At 47.2% G+C, this 20,924-nt stretch overlaps 9 protein-coding genes across 9 annotated transcripts; 3 read left to right on the top strand and 6 right to left on the bottom strand.

The window, feature by feature from the left end:
• Positions 1 to 117: 117 nt before the first annotated feature.
• On the bottom strand, positions 118 to 1,240 carry N7500_000072 (polysaccharide deacetylase family protein; the record flags this gene model as incomplete). The annotated part of the gene is made up of 4 exons (XM_056671218.1): positions 118 to 268; positions 333 to 436; positions 499 to 1,076; positions 1,135 to 1,240. 4 exons carry the CDS (start codon positions 1,238 to 1,240, stop codon positions 118 to 120), a joined length of 939 nt encoding a protein of 312 aa, XP_056536791.1.
• A 1,130-nt stretch (positions 1,241 to 2,370) lies between these two features.
• On the bottom strand, positions 2,371 to 2,937 carry N7500_000071 (uncharacterized protein; the record flags this gene model as incomplete). The annotated part of the gene is made up of 2 exons (XM_056671217.1): positions 2,371 to 2,864; positions 2,919 to 2,937. The coding sequence occupies 2 exons, from the start codon at positions 2,935 to 2,937 to the stop codon at positions 2,371 to 2,373; spliced, it is 513 nt and encodes a 170-aa protein (XP_056536790.1).
• A 564-nt stretch (positions 2,938 to 3,501) lies between these two features.
• On the bottom strand, positions 3,502 to 5,434 carry N7500_000070 (putative sugar transporter; the record flags this gene model as incomplete). The annotated part of the gene is made up of 7 exons (XM_056671216.1): positions 3,502 to 3,734; positions 3,785 to 4,072; positions 4,130 to 4,500; positions 4,553 to 4,699; positions 4,755 to 5,071; positions 5,131 to 5,182; positions 5,244 to 5,434. The coding sequence occupies 7 exons, from the start codon at positions 5,432 to 5,434 to the stop codon at positions 3,502 to 3,504; spliced, it is 1,599 nt and encodes a 532-aa protein (XP_056536789.1).
• A 636-nt stretch (positions 5,435 to 6,070) lies between these two features.
• On the bottom strand, positions 6,071 to 7,211 carry encD (Fe(2+)/2-oxoglutarate-dependent oxygenase encD; the record flags this gene model as incomplete). Its single annotated transcript, XM_056671215.1, has 3 exons — positions 6,071 to 6,409; positions 6,463 to 6,941; positions 6,986 to 7,211. The coding sequence occupies 3 exons, from the start codon at positions 7,209 to 7,211 to the stop codon at positions 6,071 to 6,073; spliced, it is 1,044 nt and encodes a 347-aa protein (XP_056536788.1).
• Positions 7,212 to 7,679: 468 nt separating this feature from the next.
• On the top strand, positions 7,680 to 9,248 carry N7500_000068 (uncharacterized protein; the record flags this gene model as incomplete). Its single annotated transcript, XM_056671214.1, has 5 exons — positions 7,680 to 7,823; positions 7,896 to 7,922; positions 7,977 to 8,142; positions 8,202 to 8,743; positions 8,790 to 9,248. The coding sequence occupies 5 exons, from the start codon at positions 7,680 to 7,682 to the stop codon at positions 9,246 to 9,248; spliced, it is 1,338 nt and encodes a 445-aa protein (XP_056536787.1).
• Positions 9,249 to 9,869: 621 nt separating this feature from the next.
• Positions 9,870 to 12,398, top strand: N7500_000067 (uncharacterized protein; the record flags this gene model as incomplete). Its single annotated transcript, XM_056671213.1, has 3 exons — positions 9,870 to 10,029; positions 10,077 to 10,499; positions 10,549 to 12,398. The coding sequence occupies 3 exons, from the start codon at positions 9,870 to 9,872 to the stop codon at positions 12,396 to 12,398; spliced, it is 2,433 nt and encodes an 810-aa protein (XP_056536786.1).
• Positions 12,399 to 12,476: 78 nt separating this feature from the next.
• N7500_000066 (alkene reductase) lies at positions 12,477 to 13,950 on the bottom strand (the record flags this gene model as incomplete). The annotated part of the gene is made up of 3 exons (XM_056671212.1): positions 12,477 to 13,084; positions 13,132 to 13,462; positions 13,522 to 13,950. Coding segments are annotated over 3 exons (1,368 nt in total), but the record flags the coding sequence as incomplete, so codon positions are not given.
• Positions 13,951 to 14,463: 513 nt separating this feature from the next.
• Positions 14,464 to 17,543, bottom strand: N7500_000065 (Monooxygenase FAD-binding; the record flags this gene model as incomplete). Its single annotated transcript, XM_056671211.1, has 10 exons — positions 14,464 to 15,336; positions 15,391 to 15,701; positions 15,748 to 16,111; positions 16,164 to 16,338; positions 16,388 to 16,472; positions 16,607 to 16,745; positions 16,794 to 16,850; positions 16,904 to 17,264; positions 17,313 to 17,488; positions 17,535 to 17,543. The coding sequence occupies 10 exons, from the start codon at positions 17,541 to 17,543 to the stop codon at positions 14,464 to 14,466; spliced, it is 2,550 nt and encodes an 849-aa protein (XP_056536784.1).
• Positions 17,544 to 17,804: 261 nt separating this feature from the next.
• Positions 17,805 to 19,372, top strand: N7500_000064 (Monooxygenase FAD-binding; the record flags this gene model as incomplete). Its single annotated transcript, XM_056671210.1, has 5 exons — positions 17,805 to 18,510; positions 18,557 to 18,695; positions 18,745 to 18,891; positions 18,942 to 19,269; positions 19,316 to 19,372. The coding sequence occupies 5 exons, from the start codon at positions 17,805 to 17,807 to the stop codon at positions 19,370 to 19,372; spliced, it is 1,377 nt and encodes a 458-aa protein (XP_056536783.1).
• Positions 19,373 to 20,924: the final 1,552 nt, after the last annotated feature.

Genomic DNA, 20,924 nt, shown 5'->3' with positions numbered 1-20,924 from the left:
TCTCTTTGATAAATTTGCTTTTTTTGCCTATGTTTATTCAATTGAAAGGTTTGCCCACTGAGCGGATAATTTTGGAAAATCTCACACATCTCAAGAGCAATTTATCTAAGGCTGAAGTTACTCCTGTTCCTGTGCTTTTGCAATTGCCCCCGGAGCAGCTGGCATGAGTGCACCTGGAGGTGGCTGGTTCTTCCCCTTGAATTCGTCACACATCTGCTCAAATGTTACCCACTCCACGCCCTCATGGCTGTTAATATATTCAATGAGTCTGCACATTTTTTGTTAGCCTCAAATCGGCCAATAGTATTTGAATATTTGACTTTGGACCATACCTTTCATGCATGAGCAAAACATGAGGCCGACCAGAGACATCGGGGTGAATTGTCATAGGGAAGACAAATTCATCATACTCTCGATAGAAATAATCAAAGTGATCCTGTACAGAGCAGCGATATTAGTCCCAGCCTCATGTAGTCCCGGACAGAATAAAGTACTAACCCTCCAAATATCCTCAACATCCCGCGGATTTACCCAGCCATGGCTATTAGCTGAACTCTTGATAAACATCATCGGCGGCAAATCATCAATATACCAACTGCCCGGAATCTCCACGAGGCCAGTGGTATTGCCCTTGACGAGCGGCTTCATCCACGTCTCCGCCTTCTGCTTGTAGTCAATCTTCGTCCACGTATCCCCAGTCCGCAGCCAGTACATTTGGCAATCCTCATGGGACATGGAATGATCATATTCGATTCCATAAGCGAGTAAAAGCTCCACCATCTCAGCACTGGCCTCCCACCACGGCGCAACGATTCCGCGCGGCGGCTTTCCGCAGAAGTCCGTCAACATTTTGTATGTCTTGTCTAGAATGTCGCGTTGTTGTTCGGTCGACAAGTCGCAGGGATTCTCGTGCGAGTAGCCGTGCAACCCAATCTCGTGCCCTGCATCCCGGACCATTGCACATTCTTCGGGGAATGTGTCTAGGGTGTGGCCTGGGATAAACCATGTAGCCTTGATGTTGTATTTTTCGAATAGCTTCAGCACCCGAGGTGTGCCAACGTGTCCTGCCCAGAGACCTGTTTGGCGAGGTTTTATTAGTATGATAGCGATGATCTCAAAGACACATATGATTACCTCGACTGATGTCGCTCACGCTATCCTCGCCTCCGTATGAGCCTAGCCACCCAGCTACTGCGTCAATATCAACGCCGTAGCCGACAAGAACGCGCTTTTTGCCCATAATGAGTGATATTGCTGAGATGGGTGGTAAAGAGACTGAGGTCAAGTGTGAGAGAGAAGAGAACAGAATTTCCCTGAGGAATTGTTTGGGATTAGGTCTAGAAGAGGCATCATGAGAATATATACTCGGCTACCCCCAACAATGTATTGCGACAAACAAAGGTGGGGTGACCATAGGCACTTTTAATCGGACGTCCTCAGACTGAAGATATGGATGTTCATGTGTAGTGGATAGTTATTTATCTTTACTGCCACTTGTGATTGACTCCAACTACCCCATTTGAGGCCTTCTTTAGCTTGTCATCTTATCGCCATCCGTTTTGCGATATTGCTACCTAGGTAAGCAGAAATAACAATCATTCTAGGAACAGCATACTGAACTTGCTACTTAGAGGCGCAATTTGAAACGAGGGAAAATATGAGAGAGGAACGTATTTTGTATTCTACCAGTAGGGGTCTTGTCTGGCATAGTGCCTCAGACACTCAACATAGCCTAAGGTCACATATATTCAAGGCTCAAAGTCTCCCTTTGATCACACAAACACATCCGAGCAGTATCTTCGAAGTTCGAGAAGAGTATGCACAGCAGCAGGCGCTGTATCAATATTTCCTTCACCAAAGGTGCATATTGAGCTACCAGAATTACATCCTCATGTATCTGCATTCCCTTGAGGCCAATCGGCTTGGCGGTATGCTGCGATAGCCACTAAAGAGTATCCGCCCAAGTGAGCAATGGATATGTTCTGGCAAAGAGCTGGGTGCTCACACTTGACGCTGTGTTGGCTTGAATATTGGCCCGCTCATCATCTTCCTGCTTACTGGCTACCGGTGCCTCGAGTGTTAACACGATGAATTTGATTCGATCTAGCTGATTAACGCGCGCCAATATATTTTCGCTCAACTTCCTGCTCAGTTGGACGTAAAGCTGTCATTCAAATGTCTGTGTTGGGGGTGCGTTAGCCACAATATCCTCCGGAGGCAGCGAAAAGTTGTTTGCAATGATTTGGAGTCCTCCGAATGGTCGACAACCTTCAGCAAACCCTCTTTCTCCTGCGGAGCGTCCCAAATTTGGCATTGCAGTTGGAATGACAAAGATCGGCAACCCGACTTGGTGGCCCAGAAGGATTGTTTCTAGTTCCCAAGTCCGACAATCAACAAATAACCGTGGTCGAAACAGAATTGAGCGATAGGCCTGCGTGTTGAGATACTTGAATATTTGTCGTCGGCAGCGGAAAGGTAATACCCCCATACATTTTTGCTGATGATCTTTGAAGCTGCAGCTTCGATCTGGTCCAAGTTCAGCAATGTGCTTAATGGTGTCTGAGTGATATCTTTGGCCATCGAATGTGTGCTTGGGGACCTTTGTGTCTCGAGTGGCCCCAAATAAGACTGATTGATCTCTTGAATAGTCTCCGGAGGATGAGTCATGTTCAACTCGTCGATGGCCTCTCGTCCTCCCCAACGGAGGATTGCCTGTGCTCCTCCAGGATGACTGTTTAGAATACCCGTTACCCCCTCGAAATTAGCAAATTTGAAGTTTTCGATGAATGACGGAGCAGAGCTTACATGAGACACCTTTTCATAAAGTATAATCCAGCAACTATCTTGAGTGTTGTGTGCGGCGACTGGGAGTGTTATTGGCCCCTACTCCCGATCTCTCTCTGATAATCATGACCGACCTTCAGAAAGAGTAAACATCGCGACTCAATCAATCAGCTTAGACTCGAGCAATCAATAGCCTCTGTTTCTTGTACCTTACAAGATCATTACCTAAGAATTGACTCCCATTGCGTTCACATCTCATGCCCCCACTCTCCTACGAGCCCCTTTACATCGATACTTTTATTTATCCTAATACTGCTTTGATTGTGACTCGATAGCAGTAGCATCAAGCTATGGCGTCAGTGGTACTAGGGTAAGTAAAGATCGGAGCTCTTATCTCAAAAATACATTGTGAGCGACCCCACTATTGACCAGTTTGTTCCCTGTCTATGGTCCTTCAGTAAGTGATTAATCACTATTCTACTGGATTTTAGCTATGCGCATATTACTTGTGCATATTACTTGAATACTGTAATTGGGTGGTCCTTTGTGGGGGACTTTATGAGAGCTGAAGATTTGACATTAAGGTGTGGCTTTGGACATAATCGAGTAATACATTGATCTAGCGATAACTGACTAAAACTGCAATATAACCATCTATCCAAATTCCAATCTGTGACGTTCTATCCAAAATTTAAAACCACCTTCTCGGCCTGTTCATTATAGCGCATCATGTCCATGTGTCTCGAAAGGCAATCCCAGACACAAGATACCGACAACAATCCACAATGCCGCACTAGCATAGATTGGCGCTGTCGTAAAACCAGTCTGGGATGAGATAAGACTAGCAACGAGCCCTCCCAATCGAAGGAGCGCGGCTGCTGTTCCAGAACCTGTGCCACGATGAGGAGCTGGAAAGGATTCCGGAGTGAACGCGTACATGATAGCGTATTCTGTAAAGTGGTTAGTTATGAAATCAAACGCGATTATCAATGAGTCTCACCGAAGTTGCCTAGAAGACTGGTAATGCAAGAAAATGCCAAGTCGGCGGATGGACTGTTGACGCCAACATATGCGAACAGGAATATGCCTGTGACAGCGGCTGAAATTGCCATCATCCATCTTCTGCCCATGCGCGTGTTTACAGATACTGCGGCAGATAGTGGTCCGACTATTCCGACAGCTGAGGTGATACAGTAGTTTCGATATGTCAGGGAGAGAGAAGATGTCTCTGTAAATTTAGTTGCCAGGTAGGACGGCAAGAAAGCGAAAAAGAGCGGGTATGCAATTCCTGAAGAGCAGTATCAGTAGAGATATTCAAGTCAATAATTGACAGCGTCTCACTTACCGACTGTTAACCATATGGCCCAGATGATGAGTGTCTGTCTTCCAAGCCTTCGGGTAGCGAACAGTGCACGGTAGTGCTCGCCTCGAAAAGCCTGCATATTCTCTTTCACGATTTCCTTCGTTGACATTTTATTCGACTCCCCCTCTTTGTTGGTACCATTTCCGAACCTAGCATCTATTTCTTGAAGCATCTCAAGCGTCAGGGGCTCCGGCTTGCCATTTTGTTTGGCAACATAATTGACGGCATTTACAGCGTCCTGGTCTCTTCCCTTGGAGAGGAGATATCTGGGGGTCTCGGGAAGTTTGAAAATAACAATGCGAATGAAGGTAAATGCGAGGGAGAGACCACCAAGAGTGATGAGTGTGTATCTCCTAATGATTGAGTATTAGCGTGGAGGCATACTGTAGCCCTGATGGCTCTTACCATCCCATATTCTGTCTTCTAGAGCATGTCTCTGGAGTAGCATTGGTTGGACAACTGAAGTTGGCTAAGAATACCCAAGATATCAAAGACACAACCAGCTGGCTCAAATTCCACCATGCCGAGAGAGCAGTGAGGAGATACTGATGACTGTACTTGCGTTAGCAACTGTTCAAAGGAGTGGTATCAACTCAGGGAAATCTACCTTCCTGGGACAAATTCTAAGAATATCATGGAATCAACAGGCACGTTTCCACCAGCAGCGGTTCCAATAACAGCCCAAAGTGCGCTAAAGGCGAGGAAATTCATCGACCCAGCAGCAGCACACAGGAAGACACCAGCGATGAGTAGCGTAGAGTTGAATGCTGGCTTGCGTCCAATCAGATCACTCGACAAACCCCAAAACGAAGCACCAAGAATCAGTCCAACATAATACGCAACCGAGCTGTAGCTCACTTGGATGATACCGGAGAATTCTTGCTTAATAGGAGGCTGGACACTTCCGATGCCTTGGGATGCAAACTATTTGGAACATACGTCAGGAAGAGGAAGTGTGAGGAGAGTAGAGTGATTTCGCATACATTATCGACCATCCATCCAAAACCGGTGACCACGAAAAGTCTCCATTGAAACCTGATAGTGTCAATATTTCAATGCCTAAAGGTTATGCTCAAGGTTTTCGAGGTGTGAATACCCGCCCATCCCAATTTCCTCCATACATTTTCCAACTAACTCGGACTTCAGGCGGTATGCCTTGGTGGTGGAGGATCCGTAGAAATCATCAACCTCGTAATCATCAATAGTAGTCAATTTAGCAACATCATAGTCCGGGGTGTTCGCCCCGGCTAGCTGGATTTGCTTCTTTTCGACTTGAATTTCGTCCATCTAGCTGCTGGTTATCGAGTGAATAACTCCTTGCTCTCATTCTAGGCAGATCGTGGTCAAACATCGGCCTCTTTTAGGGCTGCGATTTGCCTACTAATGATCATCTACTTTGATAGTCCATCCACTTCAGATTGATACGGATTTTCCCTTCTATCAAGAGTGGAGAGAAGACTTTGCCATCCCACTCTTGGGTCGAGCGACGCGTGGAGTTGATAATATCAGGGCAGCTTAGACCAGGCCAAGACTTGGTGACTTTGCTATGCTTGGTGGTGTTGGGCTGGGCGATCAATTCATCCGAGTCGTTCAGCATGGCTCTTGATTACTCTTCGGTGTTACTATGCTAATTTTGCATTGAGTTTGTTCTGTGTTTTTTGTACATTTTGGCTAGCTTCCATATGTGAGGATCATACAGGCGGAAAGATTTCAATGAATTGCGTGAAGAATAGTTGGCTGCGTAGGCGACCTTGTGATGCCTTCACGATGATCCTTTCAATTAATCTGTTTATATTCTTGTTTTGAAATATTTTCTCATTTATCTCGGCCTATACAACATAGGTAGGTAGAGGGCGGACATACAGAAGAAGAGTGTGATTGTGAATACGACTTTGGCTTGTATGACCTAGGATACGAGTAACATTAAGCACCGACCGTCGTAAGTACATGAATGATATCCGCCTTCTTTGAATCCAACCCTTTCTTGAATTCCTCCGCACGGCCGTAACTCTCCTTGTAAGATGCCGTCACCATATCCTGCACAGTAATCGGACCGTACTTGGCAGGTTCACCCTCATCACGACAGTTAGGCAAGCACTCGCAGATATAATCTGGATTTCCACTGAAAAAGAACGGAATCGAGTATCGCTCTCGACCTGATTTGTTGATCACACGATGGGTGTTGGATTTATATTTGTCGTTCGCCATTCGCATGAAAAGATTGCCCAGATTTACCACATATGCCCCGGGAACGGGCTTGACCTGTGGATCTCCGTTAGAGTGAAAACATATATATAACTTTTATGGAAACTCACGTCTAACCATTGTCCCGATGGCGCGTCTAGCACTTGCAAACCATCGACCTCATCCTGCAGCAGGAGAGTAATGCACCCGAAGTCCGTATGCGCTCCAATTCCACGATTCAATTTATCGTCGGTATCTTGTGGCTGAGCTGGGTAATGGAGGTATCTCATTGTCGCGACAGCTCCCTCGGTGAGAGGGTCGAAGAATGTAGAGTCAACTCCCAAAGTTTGAGCTAGAACTCCTAGAACATCCTTTGCGAGATCAAATACTGCGTGGTAATATTCCATGGTTGTTTCTTGAAATTCTTCCTTGTCGGAAACAGTAGGTGGCCATTGGTTAGGGCCACTGTTCAACTTCTTCCCCAAATAGTAGGGGTGATCCTCGGGGATTTCCTCGCCGATGTACAGGCCTTCTTTCAGCTCAGGGCCGGTGCCTACTTCCAGCATTTGCGATCGGAGGAGTTCATAGCCTCTGTTGAAGGTGGTGAGATCTATTTAGTTAGCATGATTTGGGATGAGTGAATAAGAAACTTACTTTTGTCAACTTTCAACTTCTCTTCCAGAGGAAGATCAAAGAAACGCCTGGAGCAATTCATGACGCGGCGCTGCAAGTCCAGTGGGACGCGATGGCCGGTGATTTGAAAAAATCCATTATAATGGCAACATTTGCGAACTTCGTCGATCAAATTAGATTTTGCGTCGCTGTTCTCTCCATAGAATGGAGAAAAGTCCAATATGGGTGGAGCTGAGGGTTGAGACATTGTTGACGAAACTGATGACTTGCGCCTGTGTTTGTTCAGATCTCATTGCCTTCAATATATTTGTTAGTATTCAAACAAAGCTACCCCAAGACTAATCAACCTCGCACAGAAGTCCGAGATCTTTACTCCAGCTACTCCAGCTGTAGCTGGAGCTCTTGCAGCTGCCATCAAAGATGGGGGTGAGAACATGGATGCCCCAAGAATGGGGGCTAACGGTTTCTTGACCTACGATAAGAGCGTGCGGGGAAGACATCAAACAAAAGTACAAAGCGTATCCTATCTGCAAAATAAGGAGACATGGCAATTGGTCAGTATCCTCTTGGACATGGCTTGTAGTACTTGTGTGAATAGGCAAACCCAAGGGGTTGGAATGCTATACAAGGGAGGCGGTCTGATCAGTATAAGAACCCTGGCGGCCAGCCTCCGCGCTAGAGACGTGAAGTTTAGCTGTTTCAAGATTATATTATGATGTCGGAAATGAAGCAAAATGACGGGGGTAAGGTGGTCGACCCAGAGGTAAACATCGGCGAAAGCACTATTTATACAGACACAGCGGCGGAAAGATCCTATGTCAGGAAAATTGATTTCATTGTGCTTCCAACTCTCTGCTTGGTAGGCTTTCTAGCAAAGAGAACGCAGCTATTGGATATAATTACTGATTTGGAGGCTTGTGTCATGGCATAGATGTACTTCTTCGACTGCATGGATCGAGTAGGTGCTAAGACTACGTCATATCTTCTCAAAACATGCTAACAATTATTTCAGAGCAATTTGGCAAATGCAAAGACAGATGGCCTTGATAAGGACTTGAACCTCAAGGGAAATGATTATTCTCTATTGATTCTTCTCTTCTATATTCCCTTTGGGTTGTTTGATCTGCCATGGAACCTTTTGATCAAGAGATTTTCAGGCAGACTAATGCTCTCTATTAGTAAGACTCTTTAATCCATTGAACGATTCTCATAAGACCTAGCTGACATTGCTGGAAAGTGTCTATTGTGTGGGGAGTTCTAGCACTTTGCCAATGCGCTGCTAAGGATTTCGGCTCTCTACTTGCGATCCGCATCATTTTGGGTGTTTTCGAAGCCGGCTTTTTTGCCGGAGCCACGTTTTACCTCACATTATTCTATACACGCGGAGAAATGGGATTCCGTCTGGCTATCGTGCAGTCATTTGCGGTCCTGGCGTCTGCCTTCAGTGGCCTTATCTCATTTGGGGCATTCCAGATAAACCACCCAGCAGTCAAGGGATGGCAATGGCTATTTATCATTGAAGGATCGATGACACTAATTACCGGAGCTGCAGCATATTTCGTACTGCCGGATGGGGCACAGAAAGCCTGGTTTTTGACTGACAGAGAGAAGGCGGCAGCAACAGCACGTCTGCTTCGGGATACTTCGTCGGAGGTGGACACGCCATTCAATCTCAAGGCTTGCTTTGAGTCGTGGAACGACTGGAAATTCCCAATATGGTGTCTTATTACATTCACATACCCTGTCGCCTATGCCACTGCAATGAATTTCTTCCCACTGGTGAGTACCGAGCGCCATATTGTCAGATGTTGACTAACAATGGCAGATTGTTCAACGGTTGGGATATTCCGTCATCAAGACTAATCTCTGGACGGTGGCACCAAATCTCGTCGGAGCTGTAATCCTGCTATGCGTGGCCAAGTCATCCGACTATTTCCGTGAAAGAACACTTCACATTGTCTTTTCCTTGACAGTTTCCTTGGTCGGAATGCTTATATTAATCGCGATTGACGTTCAGAACAACACAGGGGTAGCATATTTTGCCTGTTTCCTAATGGCAGCCGGATCATATATTCCATCATGCCTCGTCCATGCCTGGCACAACAATAACAACGTCCATGAGAATTCGCGAGCTGCCAATACAGGGTTCTTTGTCGGACTGGGCAATTTCGCTGGAGTATTGAGCGCTGGCACATTCCGAACCCAATATGCACCCAAGTATGAGATTCCGTTGATTGGTGAGAAGTCATTGCTGACTGAAAAAGGTATCTACCAACTCTCATAGCGACTTGTTGTTGTAATGCAGTCTGTATCATTCTTGTTCTCGGACTGGGAGGCTGGATGCGCATGGAGAATCATCGCCGGGATAGCAAACAGGGATCTACATTGAGAGAGAATGAGACTGATACCAGTCGGTTTAAGGAAGGCGAAAAAAGTCCGCAGTGGAGGTATTTCCCTTGATATCTTCGGATTCTCTTGAAAAGATGGCAAAGTAGTCCTGGCCAAGAGATGCATTCCCGTTTTCCTGTTGTGTTTAGTACATCTTTTCCTGTTTAGGTAGGACGTCGATCTGATCTAATTTCGCTTTTTATTTCTGGGTGTATTTCCTTGTGTGATAGAATATCCTATGTTGTATACTATGGGGTATTTGGAGAACATCCCCCCAACCTCCGCAATCCCCCGGCAATAGGGGGGTAAATATAACAGATCTAAGTGGCTAAGAGTTGACTTGGCCCTGAAACGTCACGATAAGAGCATTTTAGATGTTTTAACATATACCAATCACCTATATTAGCGTGATCCTGCCCCCGCATCCTTATCAGTAGACACCGGGGTTTACTCCGAGGAAATTATCGACATTCAAGTAGACAGCTGGGCCTCATTTCGCACATGGAAACCCCCAACAATGAAAAGTCAGGAAAAACACCCGTGTCAACACCCAGGTTGTAGCAAGAGCTTCACGCGCGCAGAGCACCTGCGTCGCCATGCGCTCAATCACGAACAGGCCCGCAATGGCTATACCTGTGAGCGTTGCTCTGTTCACTTTCAGCGAGCAGATCTGCTAGGTATGAGGAATTTATTTTGGTGGTGAATCAATTGCTGATGGGTCCAGCGCGACATATGGAGCGACACCAGAAACGGGATCTTGAAGCTGGAGGGCCCGGGCAGGGGACGTTGAAGACGCGAAAGAGGACTCGGAGGGCGGAGGATGGGTCTATTGTTGTGCGTCCTTCGCAACGACAAATCAGGTCTGCAGCTTCGACCAGATCCCCCATCTCGGCGAATAGTTCCAGTCAGGAGCCAGAATTGAGAGAGGAAGAACGCTTTTATAATAATGTCCCATTGTCACCACCTGGCTCGGGCACTGACCCAACCTCAATGTCAATGGATGATACGGATCCTTTCTTGGCTTCACTGGTGCCAGCGGGACCCTTTGAGCCATATGCTGAGCCAGTGCCTGGACAGTTCGATGCAGCGGATGGATCTTTTGGTGTACAGTTGGATGGCATAGGGGATTATTTTGGAATGGACACTGGTATGGACGGCTCCCAGTCTCTCGTAATTTACAATGCTAATCTTAGTAGCAACCGACTTCAATCTCCCATTTGCAGCAACTTGCAACTACAATTGGCTCTTCGACGTTTCCTCCCTCGACGATGCTTTTAATCAGTTCAATCTCCCTCTCGGATTTGACACAGCCCCCATTTTGGAACAATTCAATTCGAATCCAGCGGAAATAAGCGAGAAGTATGATGGCCCGTCGGCCTTGCTCATGGCATCAATCATCGACAGAGGCGAAACATTTGGTGAAACTATATCACCTGCCCTACCTAGTATCCCAGACCTGGATTGGATGTCTGGGGAGGCAGCGTTGGACCCGGATCTTCCAAAAAATCTACCGATAGTATCGGAAGAAGCCCGAAAAAGCATTCTAGCACTAGTGGCACAAGCCCACCCGACAAGTATCGGTGGAGACCCCATGGTGCTTGACTCGCCGCTCCTCACACTCGCTGCGCTCCAGTCGTACTGCGACATGTTCTTCGATCGCTTCAATACAACATACCCTCTAATTCACCAGCATACATTCAATCCAAACACCGCGCCGCCAGTATTTCTCGCCTCAATTCTCTTCATGGGTGCAACATACAGCACACGCGAGGCCCACCAGTTGGCAGTAGAGGTCCACGATGTCCTACGAAGTCAACTACTCTGCCATCCTGACTTCTCACCGCAAGCTGACCTTTGGGTCTTGCAGACAATGCTTCTGATAGACTGCTTTGGCAAGATGCGAGCTGGTCCAAAGCAGCGTGAGCGCGCACAACTGTTTCACTGCGTGCTTATCAAAATGATCAGACGAAGTAACTGTTGTGGTATACGCGATGTGTCGAACTTGAACCAGTCAGGGGATTTGGAACAACTGTGGCGACAGGCTATGGAGGAAGAACAGCGTAAGCGGGTGGCTATACATTGCTTTATGTGGGATACACAACACGCAGTTCTCTTCTCGCAGTCGCTGTGTATGTCTGCCTTCGAGATCAGATCTTCGCTCCCATGTTGCCCTGCAGCTTGGGACGCCTCTTCTGCGCGGGAGTGGTCGCAGCACGCCTTTCGTGAAGAGAACCGGCCGTTCCTTACTGTTCTGAAAGGATATATTACACCGTCGGCTGTTGCGCGGCCCCGAGATCTGAACTTCTTTGCCCGAATCGTGGTGCTGCACGGGTTAATGTCTGTCTCTGCGGACCTGAAACGTCGCGATCAAACAACGTTACGGTCGGAGACCCCCGAGCGTGTCGGGGCTTGGACCCCGCGCATGGGTCGGTCCTATGATCTATGGAAAGTCGACTTCGATGCCGACTGCCTTGCCATCAAGCTCGCTCAGACTGCCAGCCATCGGCAGTTTACGGGACTCAAAATTTCGGGATATGCTCTTTATCATGCAGCGTATCTCGCATTGAACGTCGAAGTCCTCGATTTGCAGATTGTTGCTGGCGCATGTCAGATCCTGGGGCGTACAGTGACTGAGGCTGATCAGGCACGGTCGCTGCGAAATATTACCAGATGGCTACAGGAGGAATCTGGACCCTCCTGTACGACGGCCCGACAAGCGGCGTCATTACTCCAGGATGCGGTGCTGAGTCTTGATGACTGGGACCAGGCTGATTCCTTCCACTTCCCTTGGTGTTTGTATCTCTGCACGCTGGCCTGCTGGGTTTTCCACCGTGGGCCCAATATCTCCTCTGACGAGAACCGGATCAACACTGATCTGTCTTCATTGATAGTGATGCTAACCAATTGTCCCAGCCTACCGGAGCTAGCGGTTCTATCTGGCAAATATTGCCCTCGCCCTCTAGCAGCGGCTATGGCCAAACAACTGGCGACCGTTCGATGGGCCGTTGTTCACGATGCTATGAAAGTTTTGATGAGATTGTCATGATAGTCTTTGTATTTGATAGTCAATATGTAGTTCTCCCAATCCGACATGTTGATCTAAACAAGCCTGCTCTATGCATGTCTATTTAGTATAAAAAGGATAATCAGTATAACCCTTTTCAGCAGAATCAGCACCATAAAATGTCGTGCGATCGTAAGGGGTCAAAGGCAAACCCTCTTTCAACCGACGCGGCAAATCAGGGTTCGAGATGAAATAACGACCGAACACAACAGCATCCGCTCCATCAATCGCAAGTTTCGCACCTGCATTCTCCGCGTCAAAGTTTCCAGCCGCCAGCAATGAGATTCCTCCCTTCTTGAGTGTTGGCCGGAACACATCTAGTGATGGCTTATCCGAAGCCAGGGAGTCAATTTTGGACGCTTCATCCATCACCTCGTCAAACCGAGGCTCGACCATGTGCACGTATGCAGGCCGCAGTTCCGCTGGTAGTTCAGCAATTTGCGAACACAGAGCTAGCCAGTTGGCGTTTGGGTTGGAATCCCGTGTGTCTTGGAAATAATTGTATGGCGACAAGCGAATGCCGACGCGGTCCGCTCCTATTTCGGCAGTCACGGCCTTGAGAACTTCGATGACGAAGCGAGATCGCTTTTCGATGCTGCCACCGTATTCGTCGGTCCGAGTGTTAACATTGTCGTGGAGGAATTGGTCAAGGAGATATCCATTGGCGCCTGGTTTATTAGACATTGCACGTAAAAAAGACTGAAAATTCTCTTACCGTGAACTTCGACGCCATCAAATCCAGCCTCTCGGGCTCGCTTTGCAGCAGCAACATATTCCTGCACGGTATCTTGAATTTCCGCTACAGTCATGGCTCGAGGTGGCGAGGCTGCGTACTCAGATCCATCGAGTGCGTTTCCACTGATTGGGATCTCACTGGCTCCAAGAACTTCTTTTCCTTCAATGAAGGAGGAAACCATGGCGCGGCCAACATGCCACAGCTGACAGTAAATATAACCACCCTTAGCATGCACGGCATCGGTAACCTTCTTCCAGCCAGCGATTTGCGAGGCTGTAAAGATGCCAGGTACTCCTGGGTATCCAGCAGCCTATAAAACATTAGGGTCACAAATCAATTGAACTGCTCAGTCGAAGTAAGGTGCTGTACATATCTGCTAATCGGTGTCGCCTCGGTCAACATAAACCCTCCCTCTGAAGCTCTCTGCGAATAGTACTCAACATTGAGCTCATTTGGGACATATACCCCTTCAGACTCCTTGCTCGCTCTCATCCGCGTGAGCGGTGCTAAAACAACACGATGCTTGAGAGTCAAAGCCCCCAGACGGATGGGTTCGAACAAAGGATTGGTGAATGCGATTGAGCCCATTTTGCAAGGATATATTGATTTTGTGATTAGCCCATTTTGGCCTCGGCTAGACTGATATATATAGCTTGGAGAGGCAATAGTATTCCATATTTGGTTATTCCATTCTTGAATTTTCCATTGAAGGTGGGATCCTTGATCGGTTTGAATAGTGGGATGAGTGGTGAAGGTGTAGTGATCGACAATCAAGGGAGACAAACCCTGGACAACCCCCACTATACAATGAGCTCCCCCACCTTCGAATGTATATTCCTTCTCAGGTTGAGGGTGATCTCTTGGTTTGAAGAGCTAGAACTAAAAAGTGTTTTCTATGGATTTCTAGATTGTGCTGTGTTGGTAGTATCTACCTCCATGGTATGCAAGTGAACCGTGAGAATCTGGGCCGTTTTCCCTTGGAATATATTAATTTTTTTTCCCTAATGTTTTGCTTTAGGGTACTATGAGCGGCGTCTTGTTATGTGATGATTGACAATACGATTAAACTCGTCATAACCATATGAAAAGGAGCAACTGCAAAAAAGAGGACGAAAACTCAGGTTGGAAAGCGAGCTTTAGTCTATTCATTCCACGCCTCGTAATTCAAGAATGAACTTCAGTTGCCCAATATTGCAATATCGTAAAGTGACGCGAGAAACAAACAGGTTAAGAGAGTATAAAAATATCGCGCGTCAAGAATTCTGGTGTCTTATAGTCTGTCAACACAGATCTGACAAAATAATCTAATCATTACACCATGAAAGAGAGATAATCTTGCAACCAATGTCCTATGGCACCAACCTGTTGGGCGTCCCAAGTATCAATGGCTCCAACATATCCATCGGGCCTCACAACAACCATTCCAATCCGCTCCATGTTCAAATCGCCAAACCACTTCGTAGTACAACTCGGCCCTCCGATATCATCAACATACAAAGTCCACCGACTGGCCTGAAGTATCTCCGGTAGGTCGGCAATCTCAAAATCGGACTGAGCAGACTTGGTGACCATCGCAAAAGTAAAAGCATTGGAAGCAGCAGTGTAGCGTTGAGCTTGAACAAATTCATCCGACGGAGAATGGCCTCTTGGATGCTTCTGGTACGACTGATCTGCTCGCACGTCGACATCAGTAAAAAGAGATTGCATTTGTTGGCAGATGTAGTTCAGCGATGTCTTTGAGCGGCTAACATCCGGCACGAAAATATAGATCTTAAATTGACCCAACAGCGGAACATCCAATTGAATATCAACCGGATTGGCATCGATATAACGAGTGACTTTGGCTGGAAGCTGGAGCATTCCAGGCCGAAGACAAGATGTTGTGGCTGGAGCTTGTGTCAACATCCCTGGAGCATATTCGGCTCCAACGCCGGATATGAATCGAATATTATCGTCGAAGTTCTTGGCCAATTCTGCATCGCCTGCTGCAAATGCTTTGCAGTGCTCGACATCAAAGTTGATGAGATCATAAGCAATCTTTTGTCTTTCTGCTTCGTAGGTCTGCAGTAAAGATGGTTTGGCAAGTCCGCGGACGAGGAGGTTGAGCTTCCATGCCAGGTTGAAGCTATCGTGCATACTGGTATTTGCACCTTGTGCTGCAAGAGCAGAGTGACAGTGGCCCGCCTATATCTTGATCAGTTCAGGAGTAAGGTGTGTTCCAACCCGAGTTTTCCGTACATCACCTGCAATAAATATCTTTGCCTCTGAATCCATGAAGCGTTTTGCAACCCGTTGTCCTACGACGTATGTTCCAAACCACTCGACTGTCTTCCACTCTAGGCTGAATGGTTGCATTGCCTCCCTAGCACGGCTCATGACATATTCAGCTGTGGCTTTTGATTTTTCCACTCGCTCCCCGTCGGTCGAACTTAACTCGACATATAATCGCGTCATACCTTTCTCGCGCGGAATCCACAAGATCGATCCGGCGGAATGAGACCGCAAGGCGACTTTGCTCCATAGATCAGGGAAATTTGTATCGATCACGCCTACTTGGTCAGCCAACCTTTCTCTTGATAGACTGGAAATACATACCATCGAGTACTCCCCAGGCTGCATTCGTTAATTCTCCCTTAAGTTCAGCATCCGGGATGAAGGATCTAACTTTAGATCGAGCTCCATCACATCCGACCAGGTATTCCGCGCTGATATTGTGTAGAGTATTTGTAGTAACATCCTCATAAACAATATCCAATTTGGTGGTCCCGTCTACGCGCGAACAAGACAAAAACTTGCTATTTCGCTTGACGAACACGCCCCGTGCCTCCATGTCGTCGATCATGACCTCCTCAACCATCCCTTGGTGTGCTAGCAGAATATATGGGTCGGAAGCACCGACGTGCTCAGGATAATGGGTTTTGCGACCTGTGCGTCTCAGAGACTCGTTGGCTGTTGACTCCTACCAATTCATCAGCCAGACCGAGAAGCAGCAACTGTCTTCAAAAACGTACCCAGAAGGAAATATCATACACCCGAGCTCCATTTTTCAGCAATGGGTCTGCCAATCCAAGTTGTCTGAATGTTTCGATGGTCTTAGGTTGCATTCCATCGGCCTTGCCTGTGGATGTCTTGTCGGGACGATCGTCCAGAATTACCACGGCGATTCCAAAACGAACAAGATTGCATCTTCAAAGTCGTTAGTATATTCTCGATTGAAAACGATAAACTGACATACGCTAACATCAGCCCTGATGGTCCCGCGCCCACCACCACAACCGTAGTGGAAACATCGACAGGACCAATTTTGTAGCCTTCATGGTCTGCACTGGGTGACATTATGCGATTCAACTTGATTGACAAATCCATTCATTCTTTCTATCTTCTTTATTTATTGAAATCACCACGGGAGAAAACCCCCACTCTTCAGGTGTTTATCACCATCGTGTCACCCCACCGTCCACAACAATATCCGACCCGGTCATGTACGAACTGGCGTCACTTGCGAGGAATACACACGCCCCCATGATATCTGCTGGTTCGGCAATTCGTCCGTTCATGGCTTCTGATTTCCAGCCGTCCAGGAGATGGGAAAACTGGCGATTCTTAGCGCATAATCTGAGTCCTCATTCTTTGAAACTTACCGCGGCCGTCATTTCCGTTCTCACATATCCGGGAGAGATGGAATTGACCCGGATACCCTATTATACAAAATCAATGGCCTTTCGGGGTGATTTAATTGGAGTCAACTCACATATTCCGCCAGCTCCTTGGCAATCGCAGGACACATCGACTTGACTGCGCCCTTTGTGCCACAATAAGCCGAACATAGATGGCTTCGTACGGCGATATGGCTCGCCATACTAGCGACGAGAATTATGCTCCCGTGTTTTGTTTTGTTCGCAATCATTTGTTTGGCTGCAAGCTGGGCAGTGAAGTAAAGTCCGAGTACGTTGATAGATAGTAGATCCTGATGATCCTTGTAGGTAAATTCCAGGAATGGGAGATGTCGATTAATACCGGCGCATGGAACGCAGATATCAAGAGCATTATCAAAATCTTTCTGAAAACCGGCGAAGCCTTCTTGCAAAGACTCCTGGGATGAGACATCGACTCTGCTGTCGTTAGCGATGTAACAAATTCTCGAAACATAATCCACCCACTTGTAATACGCAGTTCGGACACCGCAGTCCTTCTGAATTGCATGAAATCCCTCCTCTGGTGGAACAACATCGAATACAGCTACATCGGCGCCAGCTTCGGCGAGTCCCCGCGCGAATGCGAGTCCACAGCCCCGAGCGCCTCCTGTCACCAGTGCCGTGCGCCCTTTCAAAGAAAACTTGCACAGTTAGCGCGGACCTTCAATGAAGAGTTGAAATTCTCACCCTAGACATCTTGCAGTGTAGCCGAATACCGTCTTTCTGTGTAGTATACCCCTTTCCCTCCGAGATTCTCACCATTTAAGCTATCGGATAGCGGCACCACCACACTTAGCTAACCCCCATCTTTGCGCATAGTTGGAGTCGATCTAAGCAAAAATGGAGTAACTATGTTCACTGTGTCTATCTATCATAAGTACTCCTGTATCATTGAAGATCGGACGGTATTCAGCAATCGAAACATCCCTCATCTGGTTCTGTTACACATCCATCACAATGGCCCCTCAGATCCCCATCAAAGAGCAATCCACCCGCTTTGCATCATGCAGGCTGAAAATTGTCATCGTCGGAGCAGGTCTCGCAGGGCTTGGATCTGCCATCAGTTGCGCGCTAGCTGGTCATGAAGTCCAGGTCCTTGAGGCAACACATGAAATCAGGGAGGTCGGCGCAGGAATTCAGATCCTACCCAACAGCTCGCGTGTCCTTCAACATTGGGGCCTGGAAAAGGCTCTCATACCACATATGACATATCCCCGGTTTTGTAACTTCCTTGGGTGGAAGGGCAATGCCATTTCATCGTTGGACTTTCAAGAATCGGAGAGTAAGTATCCGGGAACTTGGTATCGAGATTTTCACCGCGCGGACCTACAACAATGTTTGGTTGAGAGGGCGCTCGAATTAGGAGTTACTCTTACCTGTAGTGCTCGTGTCGTGAATGTCACCGTGAGCGATGATGGAACCACAGCGACTGCTACTGCAGCGGACGGGAGACAATGGATTGGAGATCTTGTCATTGGTGCAGATGGAGTGTTTGGAAAGTTGACAGAGGGACTGCTGGGTAGAGTCGACCCGCCGGTGAAGACTGGAGATCTCGCGTACCGCTTGCTTTTGTCCACAGAGGAGATGCGGAAAGATCCTGATCTTGTGGACTTTGTGACGAATCCCCAGGTCAACTACTGGCTGGGTCCGGATGCTCATGCAGGTATCTTTTGCCTTCAATAATATGGTCTCCCGTGCTAATTGTGTAGTGAACTATGTCCTTCGTAATGGGGAATTATTCAATATGGTACTCCTTGTCCCAGATGATATTCCAGAGGAGTCCCTGGCATCGACAATTGAAGGGAACGTGGAAGAGATGTGTGCTTTGTTTAAAGACTGGGATCCTCGGTAAATTGTACAATTCCCACCTGGTGCAAGATTTTACTGATCTTCATAGTATCCCCAAACTCCTCAAGCTCTGCGAGTCCGTCCAGAAATGGCGTCTCTGTATCCGATTTGGAGATTTCGACTGGACTCACCCCTCTGGGGCCTTTGTGATGCTGGGGGACGCCGTTCACGCTACATTGCCATACTTGGCATCTGGGTATGATTTCCATCTTGACCCAATTTCACTGCATTTCCTAACAATTACAGAGCTGGAATGTCTTTTGAAGATGGAGCCGTTCTCGGCGAATGCCTCTCTCGGCTCCCTAATAGTCCCGGTATCTCTAGGACCTCGGCCGAATTCCTGACTGCCAAACAACACGCGCTTGCCATCTTCCAGGAATGTCGCAAACAACGAACAAAGATGATTGTTGAGCGGGGAAATATCCAGCAATATCTCTACCATCTCCACGACGGCGCTGAACAGGAAGAAAGAGATCGAAAGATGCAGATGGTCCCGACGCCCGAAGGAGAAGCATTGGCTTGGCGGGACCCTGGTTTGGCACCAAAATTGTTGGGATATGACCATATTGCAGACGTGCGTGCTCACATTTCTCACACTGGGCTTCGCTAACCATGATCAGGTTGACCGTCGATGGAGTAAATCATTAGGAACTAATGTTGTTGAGTCAAGACTGTAGGGGTGAGAATTCGGCTGAGAGCGGGTGGTTCTTGCCCTCCGTCGTGCGAAACCGCACTAGCTTTTTGTTGCATAGGCTCAGATACAGCATTATTAGTTCACTTCACTCTGACTCAAACAGTATGCTTTTATTACCTGTGGGTCTCATTGAATCTAATCCAGGATTGGCCAGACCAACGGCGGCCAAGATACGGAATACGGGAGTTGTACTATACTTAGCGGATACCAGGGGATTCCAAGTGTAGATTAAACTTATTTAATCTGACAGTTCTGCCAGGCTTTCTGCCTTGGACCATGTGGTTTGGATTGGTATCCTACATCGGCCGCCGTACCCTCGAGACATTGAGACGTGCTCAGCTAAGGAACTACATGACTACATGAAAATTCTCCTATCACCCGCGTCTCAGCAGGCGGCCTTCGTAGATTCCAATATCAGAAATCACTAATCACTGCCCCCGAGAGGAATCAGCCACTACTATAAAGCAACCGTGAACCAACTACACTGGGGCTTAGATGAGCCAACATGCGCGGATCCACATTTTACATTCGAGTTATAATGTGATGAGCCCTAGAGTTCCTTATATACCACCGTTTGATATTGAACGAGTCGCTCACTACAAAGATACCTGTAGGTGGTTGACTCAGATGTGGGAGCCATGGTTGTTATGAACTAAACTTGTCGAAGTCGAGTATGAATTCCGTCGTCACACAAACTTTGAAACTGTCTAGCGAAACCATTGATCTGTCGCCGAATCCCTTTGATGAACAACCTAGCAGACCTTGCATTAGCTAAATTGGTGGGCAGTTACCTATCTATAGAAATCATGATGCATTTTCGAGACTTGATCCAAGGGTTAATTCGATACCCTAGCCGACTGTTTGGATCTGAATTGGGAGATGATATCTTAGTGATAAGCTTCGGGGACGCAAGCCTTGAGGTCAAAACGAGGAACGACGTTCAGAGAGTAAGCAAAAGGCTCTGGGACTTCAGCAGCACAAGAACCCTCATAGGCGCTTCCGCTCCTCAGAATCCCCGGCGTGAGTGTAGATATAATATTTGCTCATTTGATGAGAGTGTCTTTGCCGAAATATTCAAGAACCTTTCTTTAAATTGTTGCTTGCGTATCTTGTCAGTCTTGGAGTTATTTTAGTGGTTCTTGCAGGATGAATTTGCAGACTATCCGAGTACTTGACTTTCTAAAGAAATCTTTCTGCTGGTTCTGTCACATCTACAATTGATCTTTCTGCTGCCCAACCTCAATAACGCATTTCGTAGTGTTCACAATATGGATCACCCACCAATCAAAGCCCCATACGCGGTAGGCGTGGTGATTCTTTTTGGAGTTTAATTGAGCCTTGATACGGGCGACTAAGTATGCCACCTGGGGCATAAACCTCCCACAGAATATTGCCTGGTAGTATTTCAGTGATCCGAAGGTTTAATGCCTGATTTTGCTGTTTTATGTCTAAATAAGTGTAGACGGCCGCTTCTGCGGCCCTATAATATGTTGTTATAGAGATTTTCAGGTTTTTTTAGTAGTCTTTTTAATAGC

This window comes from Penicillium coprophilum (genome assembly GCF_028826855.1).
Source record: "Penicillium coprophilum strain IBT 35676 chromosome Unknown utg000001l_segment0_segment0, whole genome shotgun sequence".
NCBI classification, from domain to species: Eukaryota; Fungi; Ascomycota; class Eurotiomycetes; order Eurotiales; family Aspergillaceae; genus Penicillium; species Penicillium coprophilum.
Note: the sequence above shows the minus strand (reverse complement) of the source record. Positions and strands in the feature narration are given on the sequence as shown.